Source organism: Peromyscus eremicus, chromosome 9 (assembly GCF_949786415.1).
Source record: "Peromyscus eremicus chromosome 9, PerEre_H2_v1, whole genome shotgun sequence".
NCBI classification, from domain to species: Eukaryota; Metazoa; Chordata; class Mammalia; order Rodentia; family Cricetidae; genus Peromyscus; species Peromyscus eremicus.
This window is the reverse complement of record NC_081425.1, coordinates 71,757,949-71,779,996: the sequence shown is the minus strand read 5'-3', so window position 1 is coordinate 71,779,996 and position 22,048 is coordinate 71,757,949. Positions and strand designations below refer to the sequence as shown.

Here is a 22,048-nt window from a genome sequence, read left to right as displayed (position 1 = left end):
AGATCCAATCATCCCCACTGAAAAATAAAAAAAAAAATAAACAGATGAAATTGCTTTTTAAAAAAGATTTATTTATTATGTACAATGTTCTGTCTGCATATATGCCTGCACCCCAGAAGAGGGCGCCAGATCTCATTCAGATGGTTGTGAGTCACCATGTGGTTGCTGGGAATTGAGTTCGAGATCTCTGGAAGAACAGCTAGTGATCTTAACTGCTGAGCCATCTCTCCAGCCCTAAAATTGCTTTTAAAATACATTTTACTTAGCCAAATATATCCAAAAATAGTCCGGATATCTAATGAGTACAAAGCTCATGTGAAACAGCTTACACTCTCTTGCAAAAACACAAAGCCTTCCCAACCCAGAGTGCCTGACACAACACATTTCAATTAGTACTTGGCATATTTTGAGATATTATGTGGCTAGCTAGTGCCTATCGTAAAGGACCATGGGCCTTCAGATCCACAGAGGTCTCTGAATTTATTCTTCCAGAGTAAAGCAACTAAGTTCTTACTAATTTGAAAATCTTACCAGGGTTCTTGTTCCTACCAAGGTTCTGTTCCTAGAGCTGAGGTGAAGAATCCTTGCTCTTATAATTCCTTAGGCTCTGGAAGCATCCAGGGTGGCTGTCTCAAGCAAGCTCCTTTGCTCTGGTGGCACACACATGGGGACATGCTATCAACCAGCGTTAAAGTGTCTCTGTGCTCCTGGCACTACTACCCTATACTATAACCTCTCTTTTTACTTCAATTCCAGTTGCCACAGAGATGGAGGAGGAATTCAAGAAACGAAACGGAACCACAGTTAACAGAAGCCTCTGGTTTCAGTTGCCAGTGATAAACCACGGGGCCTGCATCAGACACTCTTTGTGTTTCTGACAGGGGTTTATGGATCCACGAGAAAGAGGATTTGTACTTAAGTATCAGGACATTCTAATGCTCGGCTGGCTACATCATTTGCTCTTTTATCTCAGACATTGTCCTTCTCCCGATCATTTGTCCTCTGGATCTTGACAAAGTGCCTGCAAGAAATTAACAGGCGTGCAAAGCCTGGATGAGCAAAATTGATTCGCCTATAATCTGTTTGTGAAGAGATCAGGACGTGGTTGAAGTGATTTTAATTTCAGAGCCGAAGTTGCTAGTCTGTCTTTTTGTCAGGCAATTAGTTCCACTGGCTGGGCTTGAATGCTATGACTCAAAGTGCCGAGGGGACCAGGCATGGATGCTGCAGGAGCCTGCTCTGCTTCTTCCAAGTTTGCCCAGGCCAGCCTTCTTTTGTCTCTCTGGTTTATTTTGGTAAAATTCTCTGCTCAGCAGCTGGCTATGTGGCTTTGGGAGGGCACTGTGCCATGAGCCCAATGGTCAAAGGACAGGCTGGGAGAAAAGCTGTGTGCAAAGGTTTAAGACAAGGACCTAGAAGGAGGCAGAGAAGCCCTATCAGGGTTGTTGCTTCTGACTCTGGCATTCTGTTAAGATCTCAACATGTTATTTTAATTTTTCAGTAATCTCGGGTGACAGTACTATCTTATTTTGCTGACTTTGAAGGCGAGGGCCAGGGAGAGCCTACCGTTTGTCAGAATCATCTCTGAAAGAAGTGCGCGTTATGTTCACACATGGGCACTCTTATCCCTGAACTATATTGGCTGCTCAGTAATCCACAGAAGCCATTGCCTTCTGGGATTCTAGAAATGAACGATGTTTCCATAAAGAGAACTCAGCAAGGTGCTTTTGACTGCTGAGCAGGGACTAGTCTTACTTCCTCCAGTGACTTCTAAGACTCAGTTGCAGCCGGCTTGTTAAGGCACAACACAGACACAATCCTCTTTGCTCAGTAACTGAAGATGCAGCATCCCCTCTGATTCTCATGATGGCCACAAGAGGCAGCAAGGAAAGGTGTTGTCCTTCATTATAAGAACCTGAATTAAAGGGGAGGTCCTATAATCCTAAGGGTGATGTAAGTAAAGTTTGAAGCTGTTGCTTGAATTGTCAGGGTGATAACTTACCTGCAAAGGTGGCGAGCTCCTACAACCCAGCTTATTCCCTCCACATCTGTGTATCCACCTCTCTTACTACAACATATAGAATATTTCTAAGATTACAGAAATCTCCAACCTACGGTGCTGACCTAGAGTCAAGCAGGGACCAGTTGATAACAATCTCACATAAAAACCAATTTCAAGTAACAATAATGTTTGGATGAGTAAACGAGGGACTAACACAATGGAAATATTTTCTTCAAGTAGGCTGAGTTAGTTCTGGGGATCCATATAGGCCGAGTTAGTATACTGAATGAGTTCTCTCCAGGGTAGTGGATACCATCTCTCAAAATGAACCGTGCTAAAGAGCAAGACAACTCATTGCTTAAAGCTGTCAAAATGCAATTTTAAATGTCATGTATGTTATAAAGCTTAGTGAGTTAGGCAGTGATTACTACAATTTAACAGTAATTTAATGAGGCAAGAACAATGGTTGCATCAATATGGCATTTAAATAGCCAAAAGTGACTGTTCGTAGATAACAAACTAATTTGATTTACTAATAACATTACATTTTCTTTGTACTATTTTTCATAAAGCTTAAAACATGTCCTGGAGCTTAAATGTTTGTTATCTGATTTAATATCACATCATTTATCTATGCCAGGACACTGAAAGTGCCTCTTCTAAAAGGAACAGGAAAATCAAAGGTTTGACACACTAAGGTTTTTATTATGATGCCCAGCCAGCAAGGCACTCTGAGTTCCTCTCTCTTGCCAAGGTATTGGCTCACTTACACTCTTAGGAAACTTGGAGGTGGGGAGGGGCAGAGACCATACATGCTTGATTTATTGTCCTGAATTTTCTATGAAGCACAGAGTATCTTCAGTGCCTCTGAACCAGCCTCTCAGGGTCCAAGTCCCTTTTATCAGTTCAGCACACTTGCACAGATAAGGGAGGTCATGGTTCTCTTGCTGTATTCCAGTCCCAAGCTTAAGCAATCTCATCCGTGCTAATGTCTGTCCCTCACCAAGATGGATCTCATACAGTTTAGGTCCAAGGATATCCAGCACAGAGCTGAGCATGCATTCTCATATGGGATGTCTGTAAGTGCTAAAACTTGGGAACACAACCGTGACTGCCACATAGCTCTGCTCTCAAAAGCTCATGGTCTCCTGGAAACTCGGAACAGTAGGCTGGCAGTGATCTTAGACAGCACTAGCGTTTGAGTAAGTGTATCCCAACTGTTGGTATTCTCCAGACTATGGGGCTATTGAGAGGTAGAGAAACTCCTAGGAGATGGGACACGTTGGAGGAAGGTAGGTCATTGAGTTAGGACTTTGAAGGGATATTGGAATTCTGGGCTCTTCCTCTCCTTTTTCCAGCTATTGTGAGGTGAGCAGTCTCCTCCACCAGGCGCTTCAGCCACCATGATACCAGAGGTCCAAAACCACAGGGCCAATTAATTGTCTGTGGACTGAGACCCCTGGAGCAGCCAGCCCAAATAAACCTTTCTTACTTGTAAGTTGATTCTCTCGGAGATTTTTGTCACAGCAGAAGAGAGCTGACTAACACAGAAAGCAGTCAGTGCTATGTTGGGGCTAAGTAAACCCCATTATTTAGACTGGGGGGGTAAGAAAAGACCCCTTAGGAAAACAGCTGTAGGTAATATAAGGGAATGTAAATAAGGTAGCATTACTCAGACACTGACAGAGGGAAAGAAAAGGGTGTAAGAAAGAGGCATAGTATCATGGAAGTGTCATGTGTCCAGAGGAGCTATAGAGCAGCAGGGCAGAAGTAGGATCTCTGCTTAGATTCCAATATGGTAACTGAATGGGCAATGCATGGTAAATGATTGAAATGGAAAATGCAGTTTCTTCATTCAAGATGCTTAATAACCACGCATAGCCACTGTCTCAGACAGCGTGATAGACTACATCCTTGTCCTTGTATAAATAGAGACTATACAGACAGGTACAGACAATGTCCATCATCACAGAACATCCTAGTAGGTAGGAAAGATGTAGATAACTTCCATTAACACAAAGTTCTAGTGGCAACTACTGTAATATAAGCTAGCCGTGACCAGTCAATAATGAGCTTTGGAGGACATGTCAAGGTATTTAGATTTTGTGGACAATAAGATGCCACTGGTGTATTTTATGTAGAGGAAATAGAATCAAATTTATAGTAGAAAGCCACTCTATAAAGATTACAGACAGGCAAGGCTACAAGTTAGATATCAGTGAAGAGATGAGGCCGACATGGAGGCTGATCCCTGGATGATGTTAGTAACCTAGACAGGAAAGAGAGAGGGCTAGGTCTGGAGAGGAGTGGCTGACTTAACTTTGCTTTGCTACATTTGAGGTATCCAAGTGAGCTGATGAAGAGATCCTAATATAAGATCCAAAGCTCAAAGTACAAACTTGGTTTGCAGAAAATGAATTTTTTAAGTCACCAGCATGTTGGAAACAGCTGAAGCCATGGGAACAGTGGAGACCCCGAGGGAGACAGTCAAGAAGTGTGACCAGAGAAGCTTGGTGACAAGGGAACCAGCCTAGGAAGAGGAAGGCAGAAGGAGAAGCATGAGAAGGTGGTGGGTTTGAGAACTGAGACTACTTTAGCAGGTCAGGGGGTAGAAGATCAACCTATCAACTGCTTCTGAATAGGTAAAGAGTTGAAGTTGTCAATATGATTTTGTTAGAGAGAGGCCACTGGAGACTTAACGGAAGGTAACTAGAGCAATGGTGGGGGAAGAGGGTGAAGGGCCGTGGGGTAAGGAGAGAATAGGAAAACAACGTGAAATGACAGACATGATAGAACATTCTTTCAGGGAACTTGGTGGTGAGACTGTAGAGATGTGGGGGGGGGTCTCCAGACCACTTCACCACTGTGTGACGTCTCTCATAAAGATGTCAGCGTGTTACTTGAAGCATGTTGAAAGTTCAGCTGTGTCTTTTCTGTCTTTATATCCTTACCATTCCCAGTGTAGGTCTTGTGTGCAGAAGGACTCTGTTGGTATTTGTTTAGTGACTTTTCAGCTTTCGGATTTCAAGGCTGAAGTAAATGTAAAACATATATCATTTTCATAGGTTTTCCTGTTTAAAAACTAGGAAACTTTCCTGTTTAAAAACTTTTCTTAATGAAAAGATCTCAGTAACACTTAAGAAAATGATGAAGATTCCATGATTTAACCAAATGCCATATTTTTAGGAACTTATGTGAATTGTGATGATTCTTCCTTCTGAATAGGATAAACAAAACAAGGAAAATACATTTTAATAAAAAATTTATTATGATTATTTACATCAGTTCCTTGATATGCATATAAATGTAAACTTTTATTGTTGGCAATATTTCACATATGGTTTGTTCAAATTCAGAGCTGATACTGTCATTTGGGTGTACAGGTAGTGAGAAAATGTCATATTCACAGAATATACACACAGGGGCATCCAAACGTCGTCTCCTGCTAAGCCAGCGGTATGGACACTGTCCCGTTGACCCTGCTTCTGCTCCGCAGGTGCACGCTGACGTCTGCCAGGTCCTCCACATGCTCCTCGCTCTTCTTCTCCTTCAGGCTGTTGATAAACCTCAGAGTGATTTCATCCCACTCCTCAGGCAGCAGCATCAGAAGAAACCCGATACAGATGATGATGGTGGCAGCCAGGCGGACCACGTTGAATATCACCTCCTGCTTCAGGAGATCCACGGCTAGGGAAGGAAAATGTCACACCAGTCACACCCTGTGATTGGTCATGAGCTCCTCTGAAAACTAGGGACCAAAGCCAGGGATAGATCTCAAGACTTCCAAATGCCCTAATTATTCTCCATCACTGTCTATGCTGACTTCCTGTTCCTTCTCTGTAAACCACACTTGCGCAAGGCTCAGCCCAGGGTCCATGCAACTGGGCTTAGGGATGTCTTCAGTTTCCTTTCTAAGTACTTTCCCAGGGCATGCTTTCACCTTTCTTCTGTGTACTGGACTGCTGCTGTGTTTTGCCTTTTTTTTTTTTTTAAACGAGTCAAACCTGTTCTTGTCTTGGACTTTATACCTTTTCAGGGTTTAATTAAGCTGAAATTTATATAGTCTAAAATTAACAGCTTTATAAAGGGAATTTAGTACACTCACACTGTTGTCTACTCCCGCCGCGCGCCCCTCCCCCAAGATCTTGGAATTCTACTTCATTCCGCTAAACTATTCTTTAGACCTCTGTACAAAGGGCTCCCCGTAAGAACCCTTTTGAAGAACGTCACACCTGTGTGTGCTCAGCACATTTCATGCCAGCGTCCATCAGAGCAATTGTTTCTTTGTGCTAGAATGATTAAGTTCCTCTGGTTTCCCACTCTGTGCTGCTTTCATGGTCTTGAAGGTAGAAACTACGCCTTATTCAGGATCTGTCACCATTATCGGCATGGTTCCTGACATATGCTAACCCGTCAGAAGTTATTTGTTGAACAAATGAATCTATGGATGAATAAATGAACTTCCTGACAACTCCACTTATGTCTGATTTTTGTTTCCCTCTGAATATCTTACAGCCCTTGGAGTCTATCTCCCACAATTTTACACTTAATAATAAATTACTTCGTAGAGATCCTAGATGTTTTGAGTATGTCTACTGTCTTTTCCAAACTCATCTGTAAGTTCCTTAAGGGAACAGCAATGTAATTTTTTTCCCTTTTCTTGTACACAGCCCGATCACATAGTAAGTGCTTAACAAACACTGGCTAATTGTTTTGAAGAAAGATGGTTACTAGAGACGTGGGATCACAGAATTTTTAAGTCAAAATAACTGAACTAATTTCCATGACTAGTTTTAATGGCAGGCTTCACTAGAAACTTCCTAGAAAAATATTAATAGCTTTTCCTCTTGTCCTTGAAGCGGGACACATTGCTTTTCCTGGAGGGCCACCTGCTCAGCCCCCACCTCCCCTGCCAGAAGCTTCCAGAACTCCCCAGGGATCATCCGATGGGGAGCCGACAACCCTGTGCACTGCTTACACTTTCATTAGTGATGTTGACTTCACAGTCCTGTGCTGCGAGGCCTTTTGTTTCCATAGGACTTCCTCTAAAAATACCCACGAAATTAGGTTGTCAGGGAGATTACATGAAACCCAAATGATACATTTGGTATTTAATTCTGAAAGCACGACCAAGCAAAACAGAGCCTCTGTAGCTGCAGATTTAAGATCTGCTGGGTACTCTGCTGTCTTCCACATTGTGGTATTTAAAAACATCTTCCTAGGGAAAGGGACATTATTCTCCACCATTAGAAGAAACAAGTCAGAGCAAACACGTGGCCCACGTTGTGCCAGTACCTGCATTTCCAGGGACGCTGAGCACTGTCCCGATGGAGATGAGGATTGGGTATGTCAGTACTACTCCAACATTCACTAGGATGTTGAATGCTGTGAAATAAGGGAGAAATACAAGATAAGGGGTTGGTACACTTATATCTCAATATACAAGAACCAGCACCTTTGCTAAATGTATTTTCTCAAGGGTCTACACCTTTGTTCAGTTAATCTCATTATGGTGGCGGGAGCATGACTCGCTTGCTTGAATCAGTCAGATTCTTGGGTCCTCCTTTGCCAGCACTGCCCGAGCGCCTGCCAGCTGGCTGACAAAGGTGTGTGGAGGAGGTGAAGTCATCAATCTTCCACACTGCGTGTTAGCTCTGGAAGGACAGTCTGGGGCTAGCTAGAGGCTCAAAGCAGGTGACTGATTAAGTTTTGACGAGTCCTTCTTTGTTACTTTGCTATTTAAGTCATAATCCTGGGCACTTTACAGGCTCTGGTGCTAATGTCTAAAAGAAGTTTGTCCAAGGACAACAGAGCCCGTGTTTCCCCTCCCTCTTCTTTCAAGGTCATGTGGACAAATAAGGATGAGCTCAGTGTAATTCTCTGCAGCCTGGGGACGATGTTCCCACCCAGCTTGTGTGCAGATCGAACAAGGTCAGATCCACAGAATAAACAGAGTAAGTTGATGCTCTTTAATTAATACCTTTGGACTTCTTTAGTTAGAAGACCATTATTTAAAATGATCATCTAACTCCATCTGAAATTACCAAAATTATACTTTTCCAAGATTTATAAATTATAGACTATCATTTTAATAGAGTTAAATTAAACTCTTCAGAGATTGTAGAGATGAGTATTCACAAGTACAAAAGGTCCTTTAGTATGAGATGGTCTCTGTGAACACAGTTGAAGCATGTTGCTCATATTTCTGAAGATTCTAGGCTCAAAGAAAGTTCTAGAACTATTTTAGTGAGGGTGTTGTATATTTTTCTGTTGCCATCTAATAATTAAGCTCACCAACTTAGCAATCTGGAGTCATCTGTGCCTGGAGATGAGAGGCAGTAGGTTTGACCCTCCAAGACTCACAAGCATACAGCAACGACAGCAAAGACCTAGGTTTGTAAGTGTTCCTTTGTCATGGCAAGGCTCAATGTGAATGAATCTTCTAGCATCCTGAGTCTTCCCTTCATTGCATGGAGTCAAATATAGAAAATTCTTACAACTTAGGAATTTACTAAATGCATCAAATCTCAGCTAAATTCCTCAATTGTCTTTTAATTGACTGAATTGGATTTTGGCATTCTGAGTGAATGTCATGGTGTTTCAGAACTGAGCCTTCGACTTCCATGAAAAGTGTTGTCTATTTTTCCTTGGTTCTTTAGATGGAACAGTCTTCTTTGATAACCCAAAGAGAAGCATATCCAATTCAATGTGTTCTCCATAGTGAGGGATTCAGCTCGAGTTTAAATGCAACTCAGATCTGTCAGATGAATGTTTGAGGCTGACCTGCATCTGGATTAAGGTAACTCCCTGGAGGGCAGGCCACGGCCACAGCTGCAGGAGAAGTGGAAGTTCAGAGCACACACTGGGGTTTCAGCTCTGGCTCTCAGACTAGTCCCAGCTAGATCATGTGTGATGCCCATGGAGAGGAGAGGGATGGAGATAAAAACACCGGGAGAAAAGCGCTGAGGATTCTCCAAGCCCGGAGTCCATAACGCAGGAGAGAGGCTGTCTCTTCAATTTGTCACAGCTCTGCTTTCGCACAATGAACTCCGCTGTGCCCTGGTGGGTCTAATGGAGCAGCTGCACTGCCAGCTGGCACCAGGCCTGGTGGAGTGTGGATGCACGCTGCTTGGAGAACCAGGGTCTGACTGCCACCGGTGGCCCAGCCTGACAAGGCTTACTTAGGAGGACACACTGGATGTGCCAGTGACTCTCACTGGTGGAGGGCTGCTTTACAGGAGGCACAAATTCCGTGTGCACAGAGGTGGCTAAGAATAAGTGACGTTTTGGTGACGATTGTTCCCAGTTACATTATTTCTGGCCAGGAAATGATCTGAGCACTTTTAATTAGGATGCTATCAACTTCCAAATGTGTTACTGATTTTTCACCCAACTTGGAGGTAATGAGAAATGATAAACATACAGTTTTGGCCTTGGAAAGCACAACTCCAGGGACCAACAATGAATGCTTGATCCTTCTCTTGAATGTTTTCAGTTTAAGAGCTTCTCTGAGGGATCTGGGCTGGAGTAGGATAAACCAATCAACGATCTTGCTGGACTCAGGACATTTTTCTCTTGGAACTGCTGTGCTGATACTATTTGCAGTGCCACCCCAGCTGAGAAGGTCAGTGGCGGCTCTGCAGGACGAGCATGGTGGGTAAATATGGAGCAATAGAGGGGTTGGCCTTGGGCAGTGTGTGGAAAAAGCAGAAGGAAGCTGGCTTTATTCAGAGTAAGCACCGGGGTGTTGGGGTATGCTCTTTTCAATGGCTGGAGGAGAAGAGTGGGGTCTTTGGATCTTAGACTCCTCTCACATCAGGTACCAGTAGGTGAATAGCTTGGAAGTGGGAGCCTGGAGCCCAGGGAGGCATACAGCCCAGAGTTCCAGGATGCCCAAGAGAAAAACCTCAGGTAACCTTTCATCAATCAATCAATCAATCAATCAATTAATTTTTATTTTTTATTTACAAATAAATTAATTAGTTATTTTTTTCAAGATAGGGTTTCTCTGTGTAGTTTTGGTGCCTGTCCTGGAACTCGTTCTATAGACTAGGCTGGCCTCGAACTCAGAGATCCGCCTGGCTCTGCCTCCTGAGTGCTGGGATTAAAGGCGTGCGCCACCACCGTCCGGCAGGTGACCTTTATTTTGCCCTCAACTGGACACAGTCTACTTAGCCAGGGCAACCAAGCTCATCACTCTCCTGGTAAGGGATTCCTGGTGCAAACCCATTACCCATACTCAGGAGAGTGAATGGTTTAATACGCAAGTGTGAGCCTTTCAATTTCAGCTCCAAAATGAAGTGGATTTTAAACCCAGCTTCCTCAATATGGCTTTCCAATTTATTCATCATCTGCTTTTCTCTTGAATGTCTTCCCCTCCCTTCCCCTTCTCTCCCCTCCTCTCTTCTTTCCCTCACTTCCCTTTCAGCTGAACCCAGTGCTCTGGCTCCTTAGAACACTTGGGTACATCATCCATTCTTGCTTCTGCCTGTCATACCACGCACACAGGAAGCATAATAAGTCACACACCACATCGTGAAGACTAGATGAGGCTACCTAAAGGCCAGTGGTGGCTAGAGTGACCTGGGCTTTCAACTGGATACCTTAATCCATGCATAGCCCTTAGGTAATCAAGAAAGAGCCCACCAAGAGTCTTCCACATGTTCATTGTCTATAACCAATGAAATCTGGGTCATGGAGCACAAGAACAGCCAAGGAGCAACCCTACCACGAGCATCTGTCCCAGGGAAAGATCAAGTGACATAGAGAATGGCCAGCACAGGCTGCAGCCACTTACCGAGCCACAGCCCTGCCATTCCACAGAGACAGCCCCAGGGCAGAGCTGCGAAGGAGGACCAGTGCTCCACCTTGGTGAAATACAGGATGATGGGGGTGAAGGAGATGAAGATCAAATTGAAGAAAGCCAAGGTGGAGACAAAGTGCGCAGCTTCACCGAAGTTGGCACTTCCAAGAAACATCTTAAACAGAACCTGGAAAGGAGAGAAGCTCTTCAGCTGCACGTTGAGAGTTTTTTTTTTGCTGCCGGAGAAAAGTGAACTCTACTGAACTCGCTGGCCTAGTGCTTAGTCTCCACGTCTTCCGGCCCTGCCACCTCCACGTGGCTAAATGAGCTGGGATGACATGGCATTAAAATTTCCCGTATTGTTCACACGGCAGAGTGACTGTCCCGAAGTGAATTTCTGGTGGTGTTCTAAGTTCCTGGGAATACTCAACAGTGTGAAAACAAAGCCAATAAGATGGGGGCATAGGGTGAAGGATAAATAAAGGTTATGTGAGCCCATGACACTCTCATAGTGCTGACCCGCTTTCACTTCTCCCTGGCAACCATGGGATTTGTTTCACCCTTATTATGACAGATGCTGAAAGCTAAGTGGACAGACAGCCTGTTATTAGGTTGTTAAGAGAAACACCGAGGCCTTACGTTCATAAGCACTATCCTTCCTGAGCTTAAGATGTCTTCACAAACATTGTGTTGCCCTCTGGATTAAAAAACAACCTCTTTTTCTGGATTCCAAACCCATGTGTAGAGGCAGACAACAAGTGGAAAGGAAGGGCTAACATGAACTCACAGAGCAGGCGGAGGAGGCGAGGCCTGAAGCCTGTGTTCTTAGCTTCTTAACCCCGTTCTCCCTTTGCTGATCCACTAACACATATTGTCAAACCGAGCAGATTGTGTCTGCCTGGAATTAGGGGTCAGATAGGATTTTGTGTCTGTTAACAACTGTGACCACTCCTAGAATGAATGCATTCTGTAATCTGACCAGGAGAATTCTCTCTCTATAGTAGCCATCCTGCTTTCCCAGCCATTTCCAGTACAGTTTGGGTTTTTAGCTTCATTAAATGTATTTCTCTTAGAAGACTTAATCTTGCTGGTCTTTGGTCCTACCAACAATTTTAGTGGAGTTCCCATGGGAGAACAGATTAGGCATGCGTGGTAAACAATGGACAATTGCCACGTTTGTCAGAATCAGTGGGCCCCCCAAACATTGTCAATGTCCACAGGCCACAGTGGTGGTGACTAGGAAAGCCTCCAGCATGGGAAGCAGAGGGCTGTTTCTGTTTTCCAGAGAGTTTGTTTCATCTACGATTCTCATCTTGATTGAAACTCTACGAGAGGTGAAATTGGAATTGCCCTTTAGATCCACCCAGAAAGTTGGCTTTTAAAGAAGCTGAGCTTCGGGAGAATAACCTTTTAGATTTGCTGTCTGAGACCTTGCTTCTGAAGTTAGGTGCAGTGGCCCCAGTGACATTTTCCTGGATGACAGGGAACCCAGGGGAGAAAGAACACAAAGTCCAAACATCAGAGAATGGAGTGGCTTCATTTTGCTAATGGCGTGGGTTCCTTATAGTGTGGGCTCCCGATGTAGCAAATAGCACACTGTCAAAAGACAGCTTATTATTTTTTAATACCTCTATGGAGTTAATATAATTACCATATACTCAAGTGAACAAAAATATAGAGGAGAAGAGCTGCTTTCCTTACATTCTTGCTGTAACTGCCTGATTTGGAAGCAGGGGAGGGCCACATTGCTGGCTCCAGTCCAGGGTTGTAACCTTAGCTACCTCATATGGCCTTGGAGAGTTACTTAATCTTTCAAAGCTTCAGTCCTTTCATCCAGTAAGTAGAATAAGATCTATGCCGTGTAAGGACATGTCAACAGAGGCGAAATTCCCTGTCAGATGCCCCTCACACAAGTATTGACCAAGAAGATACTTAACTATTATTTAACACACCTGTATTTTTCTAAGGTTTTCATTGCTTCCTTACTTTGTTCTTAGTCCTAAGCCATGAGTGACAGTTGACTATAGAGGAGACACAGACATACCTTATATAACGCAGATGTAGAGGCTGAGCCCACTGCAAATGCCACACCTATGATGGAATCCGCGTGGAAATTGTCTGCATATGCCATCATGACAATGCCGGTAATTGCCATGATTGCGGCAACTATCTGTCAAACAGAATGGAAAGAAACAGAAAAAAAAATTACGCTTTCACATTCCAGATCAAGTCATTTAAGCCCCATGAAAGCTGCTAAATACTTCCTTAAGGCTAATTACCTCTTCTTTCATCAACATTTACATTTAAGAAGGGTCAGTTTCAAAGAGACCAGTCTGCTCATGCCACAAGCATAGAATATAAAAAGCTGTGCTGATTAAGGGTGAGAAACTTTGAATTTGTATTGTTTATCTTCCTTGAGATTAATATCCTTGTTGGTGAAATGGATTTAACAGGAAGTAACATCTAAGCATTTTTATCTGTACTAAATTCTTCAGATAATTCCTTATATATCTTAATCAGCTCCTTGGATCAGTGTGTGTTTCTGAACATGTCCATAAGACTTGATGAGGGAGATGCACTTTTGATAGAGTTGAGAGGGAAACCCTAGATGAAGGGCAGAAAGACCTCTCAGCATATAGACAGGAGCGAGCTGAATCTGCATTGGTCACTTGGAATGTCCTGTGAGGCCTCTTCTCCCATTGTTTTCATGCAATTTAATTGATTTTAATAGATAAACCACAGAAAGATAATTTAATTTAATTACCTTTTATTTTTATCACTTTGCTAGAACATTCTTTAACTTTACAAATAGAAACATGAATAATTTGACCAGGGTTATAACAACTTGTTGTCAGAAGATAGGACATGGGTATGTTCAGGAGCTCATTCGGAGTGGCCTGCAGCCTTGCATCTGTTTTTTAATTTTCCTGAACTTATCCCACTGGAAAGCATTTCAAAGTTACAGCAAACAGTAAAACAGAACCCTGCAGTAGGAGCGTGACATTTCCTCACTGACTTGAAATTCAAGATGAGAACCTGAAAGGGATTTAATTGTAGGAAGACTCACTTTTGAGTATTTTAAAAAAAAACATTTTCTTCCTTACTTTGTATACCGTGTTCTGCCTGCATGTATGTCTACATGCCAGAAGAGGGCACCAGATCTCATTATAGAGGGTTGTGAGACACCATGTGGTTGCTGGGAATTGAACTCAGGACCTCTGAAAGAGCAGCCAGTGCTCTTAACCTCTGAGCCATCTCTCCCACCTCCTAGTTCTGAGTATTTCAAAGCCAGAGCCTCTGAAGCTAGCTTTTTCACATTTGGGATAGTTCAGGTCATTTTGAATGCTATTAGTGCATTATTTATGATAAGAAAATGAAATGGGAGTAAAGCCTTGAGGGTAGTTCAGAGTGTGCTCCTGATGGCTGTAACCCAGTGATGCTTTTGTTAATTACCATCAGTGGCAAGAACACAGTGTCCCCAGGATGGCTCTACATTTAAGTGTCCTTTATGAAAACCAGCAGGAACCCTTGAGAACAGGCCCTACATGTTAGCAGAAATAGAATACCTTTGTATCAAGTTACTAGGGAGGTGAGAAAATGTTAGCCACCTGGCATTGCCAGGTGTGTGCTCTTGTGTGTGTGTGTGTGTGTGTGTGTGTGTGTGTGTGTGTGTGTGTGTGTGTGTGTAGGATATAATACACACATTGGAAAGTACCAGGGGCATTTTACAAATAAAAAGTTATAGGCTTATAAGTAAACCCACAAGGGGGTTATCTATATCTGAGAATTCTAGAAGGCAATCACTTGCTTTGATTTGGAATTTATCATTCAGCCAGAGAATGTAACCATTTTGGGAGCAGTCTCATTTCAGAGAAATGAAAAGGCATATTGGCCAACTGCATTCTGATTTGATTTTGTGTTTAAATCTTTACCACCTAAAGTGTTCATGTGCAGAAACAGATTTCCCTCCAAACACCAAACTTGGAAGATTAAGATACTTTAAAAAATGTTGCAAGCCAACCATCAGTTTTATTTTTCTTGATGAAATAATTATATAACTACTTGAAACAGGGTTTATAAAACAGTGTTAATCCTAATGAACTTGAACATGGTTAGCTGTGTTTACAAGGTAATATTTGTATTTAGGTCATTGTGTATTATATATAATTCTGAATGACGGGAACTAGGGAAAAAACACTGCCCCCAACAATCGAAAGAACAGAACCCTTGTTCAGGAACTGATAAACAGATGATAAAATTATTTCCAGGATAAGCACAGGTAGGAACTCGTCCCTTTCCTCATTAGCCAGAAGTAAAAACAAATGTGAATGAAGAGATTTCTATTATAAGTTTTCTCAAGACGAGACTCAGCTATGGCTAAAGATGACGTAATTTTGTAGCAATTGGAAATTATAGCCATAGCAAGCATCTTCAAGAACTTGTGAAAATATTCGCCTGAACTACTTGAATTGACATGCCAATTACACCAGTGTCTGTTTCAATTGCTTGCATGGGGAGAGGTGGTTTTCCCATTAGGGGGCCAGATAATACTTAGTTAAATTCTGAAAGCATAAAATCTGAGTATTATGAGGTATTAGGAAACCCTTCCCATGGTAGAGGCAATGATTTATAAGGTATATAGTACATTCCTATCGCGGAGGTAGATGCTTTCTACATTTTAACTTAAAATTTATAATAATTTGAATAGATAAATTCTCTACCTCGTGTTTTAAGAAATTCCCAATGTATTTCTGATGGACACAGCTGTAAGTTGAAAAATGGACTCAGCTCATCTTGAACATGTAGGAATGCATTGGGTGGAAAGCCTATTTGGAGAAATCATTTGGATGACCCTAGAACAGCTCTGCTTGGTACCACTGGTTTAAACTTCAAAGAGTAAACACTCCAAGCACTCATATAACAAACACCCTAAGCACAGATCTAAGCCACACACACTTTCAGAATCAGTCTCCAAAGGCTTGGACACTCACTCAACAGAAAAAATGGAAGGACGCTGCTTAGCATGCTGGTCATGAACTCCCAGGAAGTCTACATCTTAAAACAAGTTCTTCTACATGCTCATGTTGACCACCCAGGAAAACTGGGACACTCTGCCTCCCATGAGAACCTCCTTTGCCACAAAATGGGATATCTAGTGGGGCTAGGTGTTTAGCTTCTGAAAAGCATGGTTTTTCTTACAGGTTATTCCAGATTGAGTTTCTTAACCAATTACACGCATCTAAGTCAGATGAGCACCACCATCATCATCATCACCTGAATCTCATTTGGGTAACAATGTTAGTCACCACTGTGATAACAAAACTGACAAGGCTGCCATTTTTAACTTCCCAAAGCTCTCTGTTTCCTTACAGTCGGTGTGGCTACTTCAGCTGAGTACCTCTGGAAATGGATTCAGTTATCACATTTCCCCAGCATGCCAGGCAAGTGACACAGCCCTGTGAGCCAGCTACCATCTTCCGCAAGCTGTCCTTCAGAGAGGTCTTGCCATTAACTCTTAGGGGAAATTTGTAGAGGGCTAGGAGACTATCTGAGCCTGTTTCTGAAACTGAAATGCTTGATATCCTAAACACCATCTGTAATCCTACAGGAGAATCAAGCTTCTTTTACCTTTCAAAGAAAACCCCACTAAAGTCAAGAGAAGCTTCTGGATTTGGGCTGTTTGTGTTTGCATATGTCTTTGTATTTCCCCTTTTCTGTGCAGGCCCCCCTCCCCCCCCCCCCCCCCCCCCGCCCCCAAACCCACAGGATCCGATTGCCCTTGCATCATCTCATTCTCTGGGATTCCCATTCACAAATGGTTTCCAGAATTGTTTTCTGCCTAGCAACACCACCCATGTTAGGGCCCAAGTCATTGAAATAAGCCTTCAACCCACTTTTTTCCTACAAAGTTCCTATAAGATCCTCACAGATCTAAATGAGAAACTGTAATCTTAATATGTTTCCTTGAGGCCAATTCTGCTTTTTGAAGCTAATGAACATGGAAGAGCTTCACTGGTTCACAAGAAACCCTTAAGCCTCAAAGCCAACAAGAAGTTCTAGAACAAAGATATTAAACTATATTGTTGGCCATAATTGACCTGAAGTTTGAGGCTATATATCAGTGGTTGAGACTAAGACACCAATTAAGAGCTCAGCCATCGAGGGCTGTATGAACGCAGCTTTTGGGTGGATTTCAGTAGACCTATTTTCAAGGAACCACAGACTCCTTAAACTTCTACACATGCTATATTTAAAATTATGTAAGGAACTATCTCTTTTATTCTGAATCATAAATTGAACAGGAGCTGAAATGTGAAAAATAAAAGAGCTGTGGGAATCTATAACCATCATAAAGGGCAAGAAGTCCATAGAACATTGTGGGTACTGGGCCTCTACATTTCTAATCCACCCATGACTATTTTTATCTGAATGAAATCCACCTACAAGTGAGATCACAATAAGACCTGGGTAGAAAAGAGAAAAAGAAATCCCAGAAAGAAGGACTGATAGCTGTGTGGACGCCACAGTGACCCTTGAGTTAGGGACTAAGGGTGAGGCTTTGAGACAATGGTCAGAACCTTGCTTTCTCCTTTCTGGGCTCCATTCATAAGGCTTTGAGGGGCCTAACAGGGATGATTCCACTGTCTATCCTCTGCTGCCACCCCTGGGAATCATGAAGGCTCCTGTGAGTCTGCACTGTGTATGAACGAGCAGTTACCAAAGCAGACTAAAGGTCATTTTGAATCTTCTCTGAGTGTTCAGGATTAGCACACTCGAGTGGCAGCTCAACTCCAGTATCCTGTTTTAAAGCCATCCTGGGCCCAGTTTAATTCAAATTACAGGTTACGAAACAAAAGAATCAGAGTAGCTGATGTTCTCCAGTTAGAACTGGGGGCTCTCAGAAAGACTCCCAAAGAGCCACATTGTGTTATGTTAGCTGCTTGGGAATAACATAATGGGGGATATTTGGTTACCGCAGGAACACATGTTGAAGGAACATAAATCATCCCCTAAATTTCTAAGAAAGTTGGAGTCCATTTAAGTATTTTCTTTCTTTCTTTCTTTCTTTCTTTCTTTCTTTCTTTCTTTCTTTCTTTCTTTCTTTCTTTCTTTCTTTTTTTATTCCTTTTTTCTTATTGGGTCTGGTCAAGCTAAATCAGACTTGGCGTTTAAGTATTTTCAACCACCAATTTTCTAAAAATTCTCCATTTCACTAATTTGAAAATGAAAAATTGAAATAATGATACAAAATGTAAGAGAGGATCAAAATACCAAAGAATGGGTTCGAGATTTCTAGTCTGGTAGCGAGCTCTTGTTGGAATGGACAGGCAGCAGTGACAGGGAGGGCATTCCATCCTCTGTTCTTCGCTTCTGTGGTGCTGGTGGCAGAGCCCAGAGTCCCATGTATACCACACCAGCACCCTCAGATGGAGTAACTGTAGCGGTGTTCTTACGATTTTAAGAGATATAGTTAAGTACACAGGACCTCAGGGGTAGAAAAACAGCCACAGGAAAGGTGGCAAGGGGTAGATGATGGCTTTCTAATATCTTCTAAAAGTATGAGTTTTACAAATTTCCATGGGCTAATCAAATTAGTTATAAACAACTACCCCTGAAAGAGCTGCTTAACACACCACAGATTACCAATAAATTGGATGAAATGACTTCATAATAGAAAAATGATGAATATTTTTTTTATTTCTATCTGTACTTCAATCAGTAGTCCAAGGAAACAAAGTATAAATGAGTGATTTATAATGGATAATCTATTATTATATGAGTGTTATCCATTAGTGGTCCGGACAAGACTGTGTTTTCTGATATGACTACAGCTTAAAGCATCTTCCTTTCTGTCCATGGTGCTATTTTGAGATGGAAAATAAAAAGGAGAAAGCCATCATTATTTATCTTTAACAGGATCTTCCTTGGAGCCAAGCAAATGAGAGCTTAAGTCCAATGACTACCTGCTTACAACCCTGCCTCCCTTAAGCCCTGCACTCCCCAAGCTTTAGCTTGAGGTAGAAAGAGAAATGTTAACCTTGTGACTGGAAGCAGCCCTTTGTGTTTGGAGTGCAGGAGGATGAATTCTGCAGGACTAAGCCTTGGATTATTTACAGATGGGGACAGTCGGAGCAGCATTCAGGTTGCTAGTGCTATGTTCAACCTCTTTTAATTTCTCAAATGATCTAATTATATATGTGCTCTATATGCCTTGAGAGGAAAAGAATTGCTGATTTGTCAAAAGGCAACATGCTGAATACATTTTGGCGCTTTCTGGATTCTACAGCTTGCATGTGGGCATTGTTATTTTTTTGTTGTTGTTCAGGTTTATTGTAATTATTTTCTTTTTTTATTATTTTTAAGAAATTTTCTACATGCGGGCATTGTTAAAATTAGATTTTGATATCCTTCAGGAGCGGGGGCATGGACCACTTCCTAACACATCACGTAAGCGGTGTAGCACCTTGTTACTGATTAAAAAAAAAAAAAGCCCAGACGTCTACTAGCTTTCCTGACACCCACACTTCCTTAATGTTTCTAATGTCTCTACTTGGTGGGCAGCTTTACTGACAAGTATTTGTTGGCTACTTAGCATTTCCTGTCCCGGGTTTACTCTCTACCAGTCACTCAAGACTGCTGGGACAAGTTGCCACAAACTCGGTGACCCGGAACAAAAGAGATGAGGTCTCACAGGGGCCTGGAGGCCGGGAGTGCAGACTTACACAAGGCAAAACTTCCAAAGGCAAGTTTAAGAGAGAATCTAGTCCCAGCATTCTCGAGAGACTGATGGTCACCCCGACACTGTGCCATGTGAGTACGTCCTCCCCTCAGAGTCTCTCATAGGGATACTTGAGTCTTGGATTTAGAACTTACCCTAGTCATCTAAGTCAATCATTTTGTCATGATCCTTACTGACAAAGCATGGATTCATTCATTCTATCTTCAAGTAACAACCGAGCTTTGCACTCTACATTATTCCAGGTGTTGGAAACACAGGCGGCTGACTTGATGAGAATGACAGGGTAGATAAATGGGTCCTGCACGAGGGTCCCTCTATTTAGCTCAGCACTCTGTTGTTGCCACCTGAGAACAGTTCATTTTAAAGGAAGTGCTTGCAGTTGTATATTACACAGGGCTTAAAGACAGAGGTAGCCTTTCCGGAACGGCACAGTGAACAATGCAGGAAAGGTCCCTGTTTGCATGGGATTGTCAAATTTCCTCATAGTTGACAACCTACAGCAGTGCTTCTGCTATAAGTACATGACCCTGGCCTCTTTGGGTGACAAATGTAAGGTTATTCAGTGGAGTGTGTACATTTAGAAAGAAATAAGGAAAGAAAAAAAAAAGGAAAAAAGTTCCTTATTTTATTTCTTATTAAATCTGTCTTTTGACTGTTCATGTCAAGCTTCCATTCTGAATTTCTGGGCAATGTCTCTCAAACACAATCGGAAATTTTGTAACTGTGTATTTTTTTCCCCTCTAAAGAGATAGAGGTCTTTCTGTTAACAAGGCTGGCCTTGAACTCCTGGTCTGAAGTCTTCCTCATCTTCGGCCCCCACTACAGGCAGCAGAGTGCACCTGGCTCTTAATTCTTTTAAAATGGAAGCTTTTTTAGTCAATGGCTGCCAGGCCCTTTGTCTGTCCGTAGACACTAACCATTTGGGAAGAGACAAGGACCTAGGCAGACTGTCAACTGGACAATATTTGGGGAAAAAAAATACATTTCAAAGGCAATCTTGGACATCTCTCCCAGAAAAGAATAGATTGTATAATCCTGATCCTTCAGAAAACAGAGTTCCTTCGATGGTTTTCCTTGTAAGGTATTTCTGCCTTGATGTGGACTGGAGCATGCCAGATATGAATGGGGTCTGGCTCCTGAAATCCACATGGTTCCCAAGAAATCTGCTTCTAATGTGGAATAGTCGCACAAATTGTATCAAATTATATTTGAAGTTCCATGGCACTACTAAAAGGAATAAACTCAGAACTGTGGTGGTAACATTTCCCACAGTTCAGTTGAGGATTTGTACCCCAAAGTACAAGTTGTTGCTTTTCTTTCCACTCCTAGATTAGTCACACTAGATATATAGCCACTTTTAATAGCATTGTGCCACCGCCAGTGACTTTAATTACTGTTTGGTAATCTTATCTACTTACACCAACATTAATTAAATCCATCTGGGTAAGGGCAGGTTGGGGGTTGCTCCGAAATATGTTGATTGACAAAAGCAAATCCCAATCTTTACTGTGGCTTATTTTCTCAGACCCTTCTTTGCTGAGGACAAGGAATTGATCGTGACAGTAATTCTACGAGTTAGTTCTAAGGAACTTAATTTCTCAGTCTGTTTCAGGGCCTACTGCTGTAATCAATTGACTCCCCAGTAGAAACATCCCTTTCTCCTTTCATGATGCTGTGACTGCCGGGGCTTCCTAACACATCTTCAAATTTCAATTGGTACTCAGAATCAGTAGGGACAGTTTTAGAGACACTCCATGAGACAGCAGCCGCGCGGTGGTGAGTTAGGAAGCAGGGAGGCACCGCGCATGCGCATGGAATTGAGCGTGCCATTACCCGCACTCCCATGAACCTGTCCTTCAGCACAATCCAGGACAGCAAGAAGACAAAGGCTTTGTTGCAACAGAACAGAGCAGAGACGTCAGTGGCCGTCAGCTTCTTTAAAGCCAGTAAATACAGGTAATTTGTCAAAGTCCACAGAATAGAAAAAGGAGCAGTTCTTTTAAGAAAGAGCTTGAGTGTCAGGCCATCTTCGCCGAAAATCCGACTGCATTCCCTAGGAAAGAAAGAGAGGGTAAGGCACAGGTGCGTATCTTGTCTGGCTGTCTCTGTGCCCGTTGTCAGGCAAGAGCACAGACACCAGGGCCCCTCAATGTGGGCTCCCTAGAACGTGCTGAACCTGTTTTTGTCACCTGTGAGCTTCTGGAAGTACTTGGGGGTCCTTGGAAAGAGCCCACAGATGCTCAGCAGAGAGCAGGACCCTCTCCTCACCATGCTCTCCTGAGATGGCCAGCCATTCTGTTGCTTCTGAAGATTCTCAGAGAAGCCTGGAGAAACTCAGACTTGGGTCATCACCAAAGTCCCTGGCTACCGACAAAGCTTGAAGCTTCCGGTGCGCAAACCTAGCAGGACCAAGATGGCCACTGTAGGGTGACTGGGCTGCAGACAACTCCCAGAGTTCTGCAGACAGGGAGCTTCCGTGTATGTCTGTGAAGCCACACACATC

At 42.7% G+C, this 22,048-nt stretch overlaps 1 protein-coding gene across 1 annotated transcript in view; it reads right to left on the bottom strand.

Annotated features, from left to right (window-relative positions):
• Positions 1-5,447: 5,447 nt before the first annotated feature.
• Slc35f4 (solute carrier family 35 member F4) overlaps positions 5,448-22,048 on the bottom strand; it is a 234,811-nt gene continuing 218,210 nt past the window's right edge. The window contains exons 4-8 of the mRNA XM_059274497.1: positions 21,379-21,598; positions 12,850-12,975; positions 10,800-10,992; positions 7,298-7,387; positions 5,448-5,689 (exon numbers count right to left, since the gene is read on the bottom strand). Of these exons, the coding sequence (XP_059130480.1) occupies positions 5,448-5,689; positions 7,298-7,387; positions 10,800-10,992; positions 12,850-12,975; positions 21,379-21,598 (871 nt within the window). The remainder of the gene's footprint in view (positions 5,690-7,297; positions 7,388-10,799; positions 10,993-12,849; positions 12,976-21,378; positions 21,599-22,048) is intronic.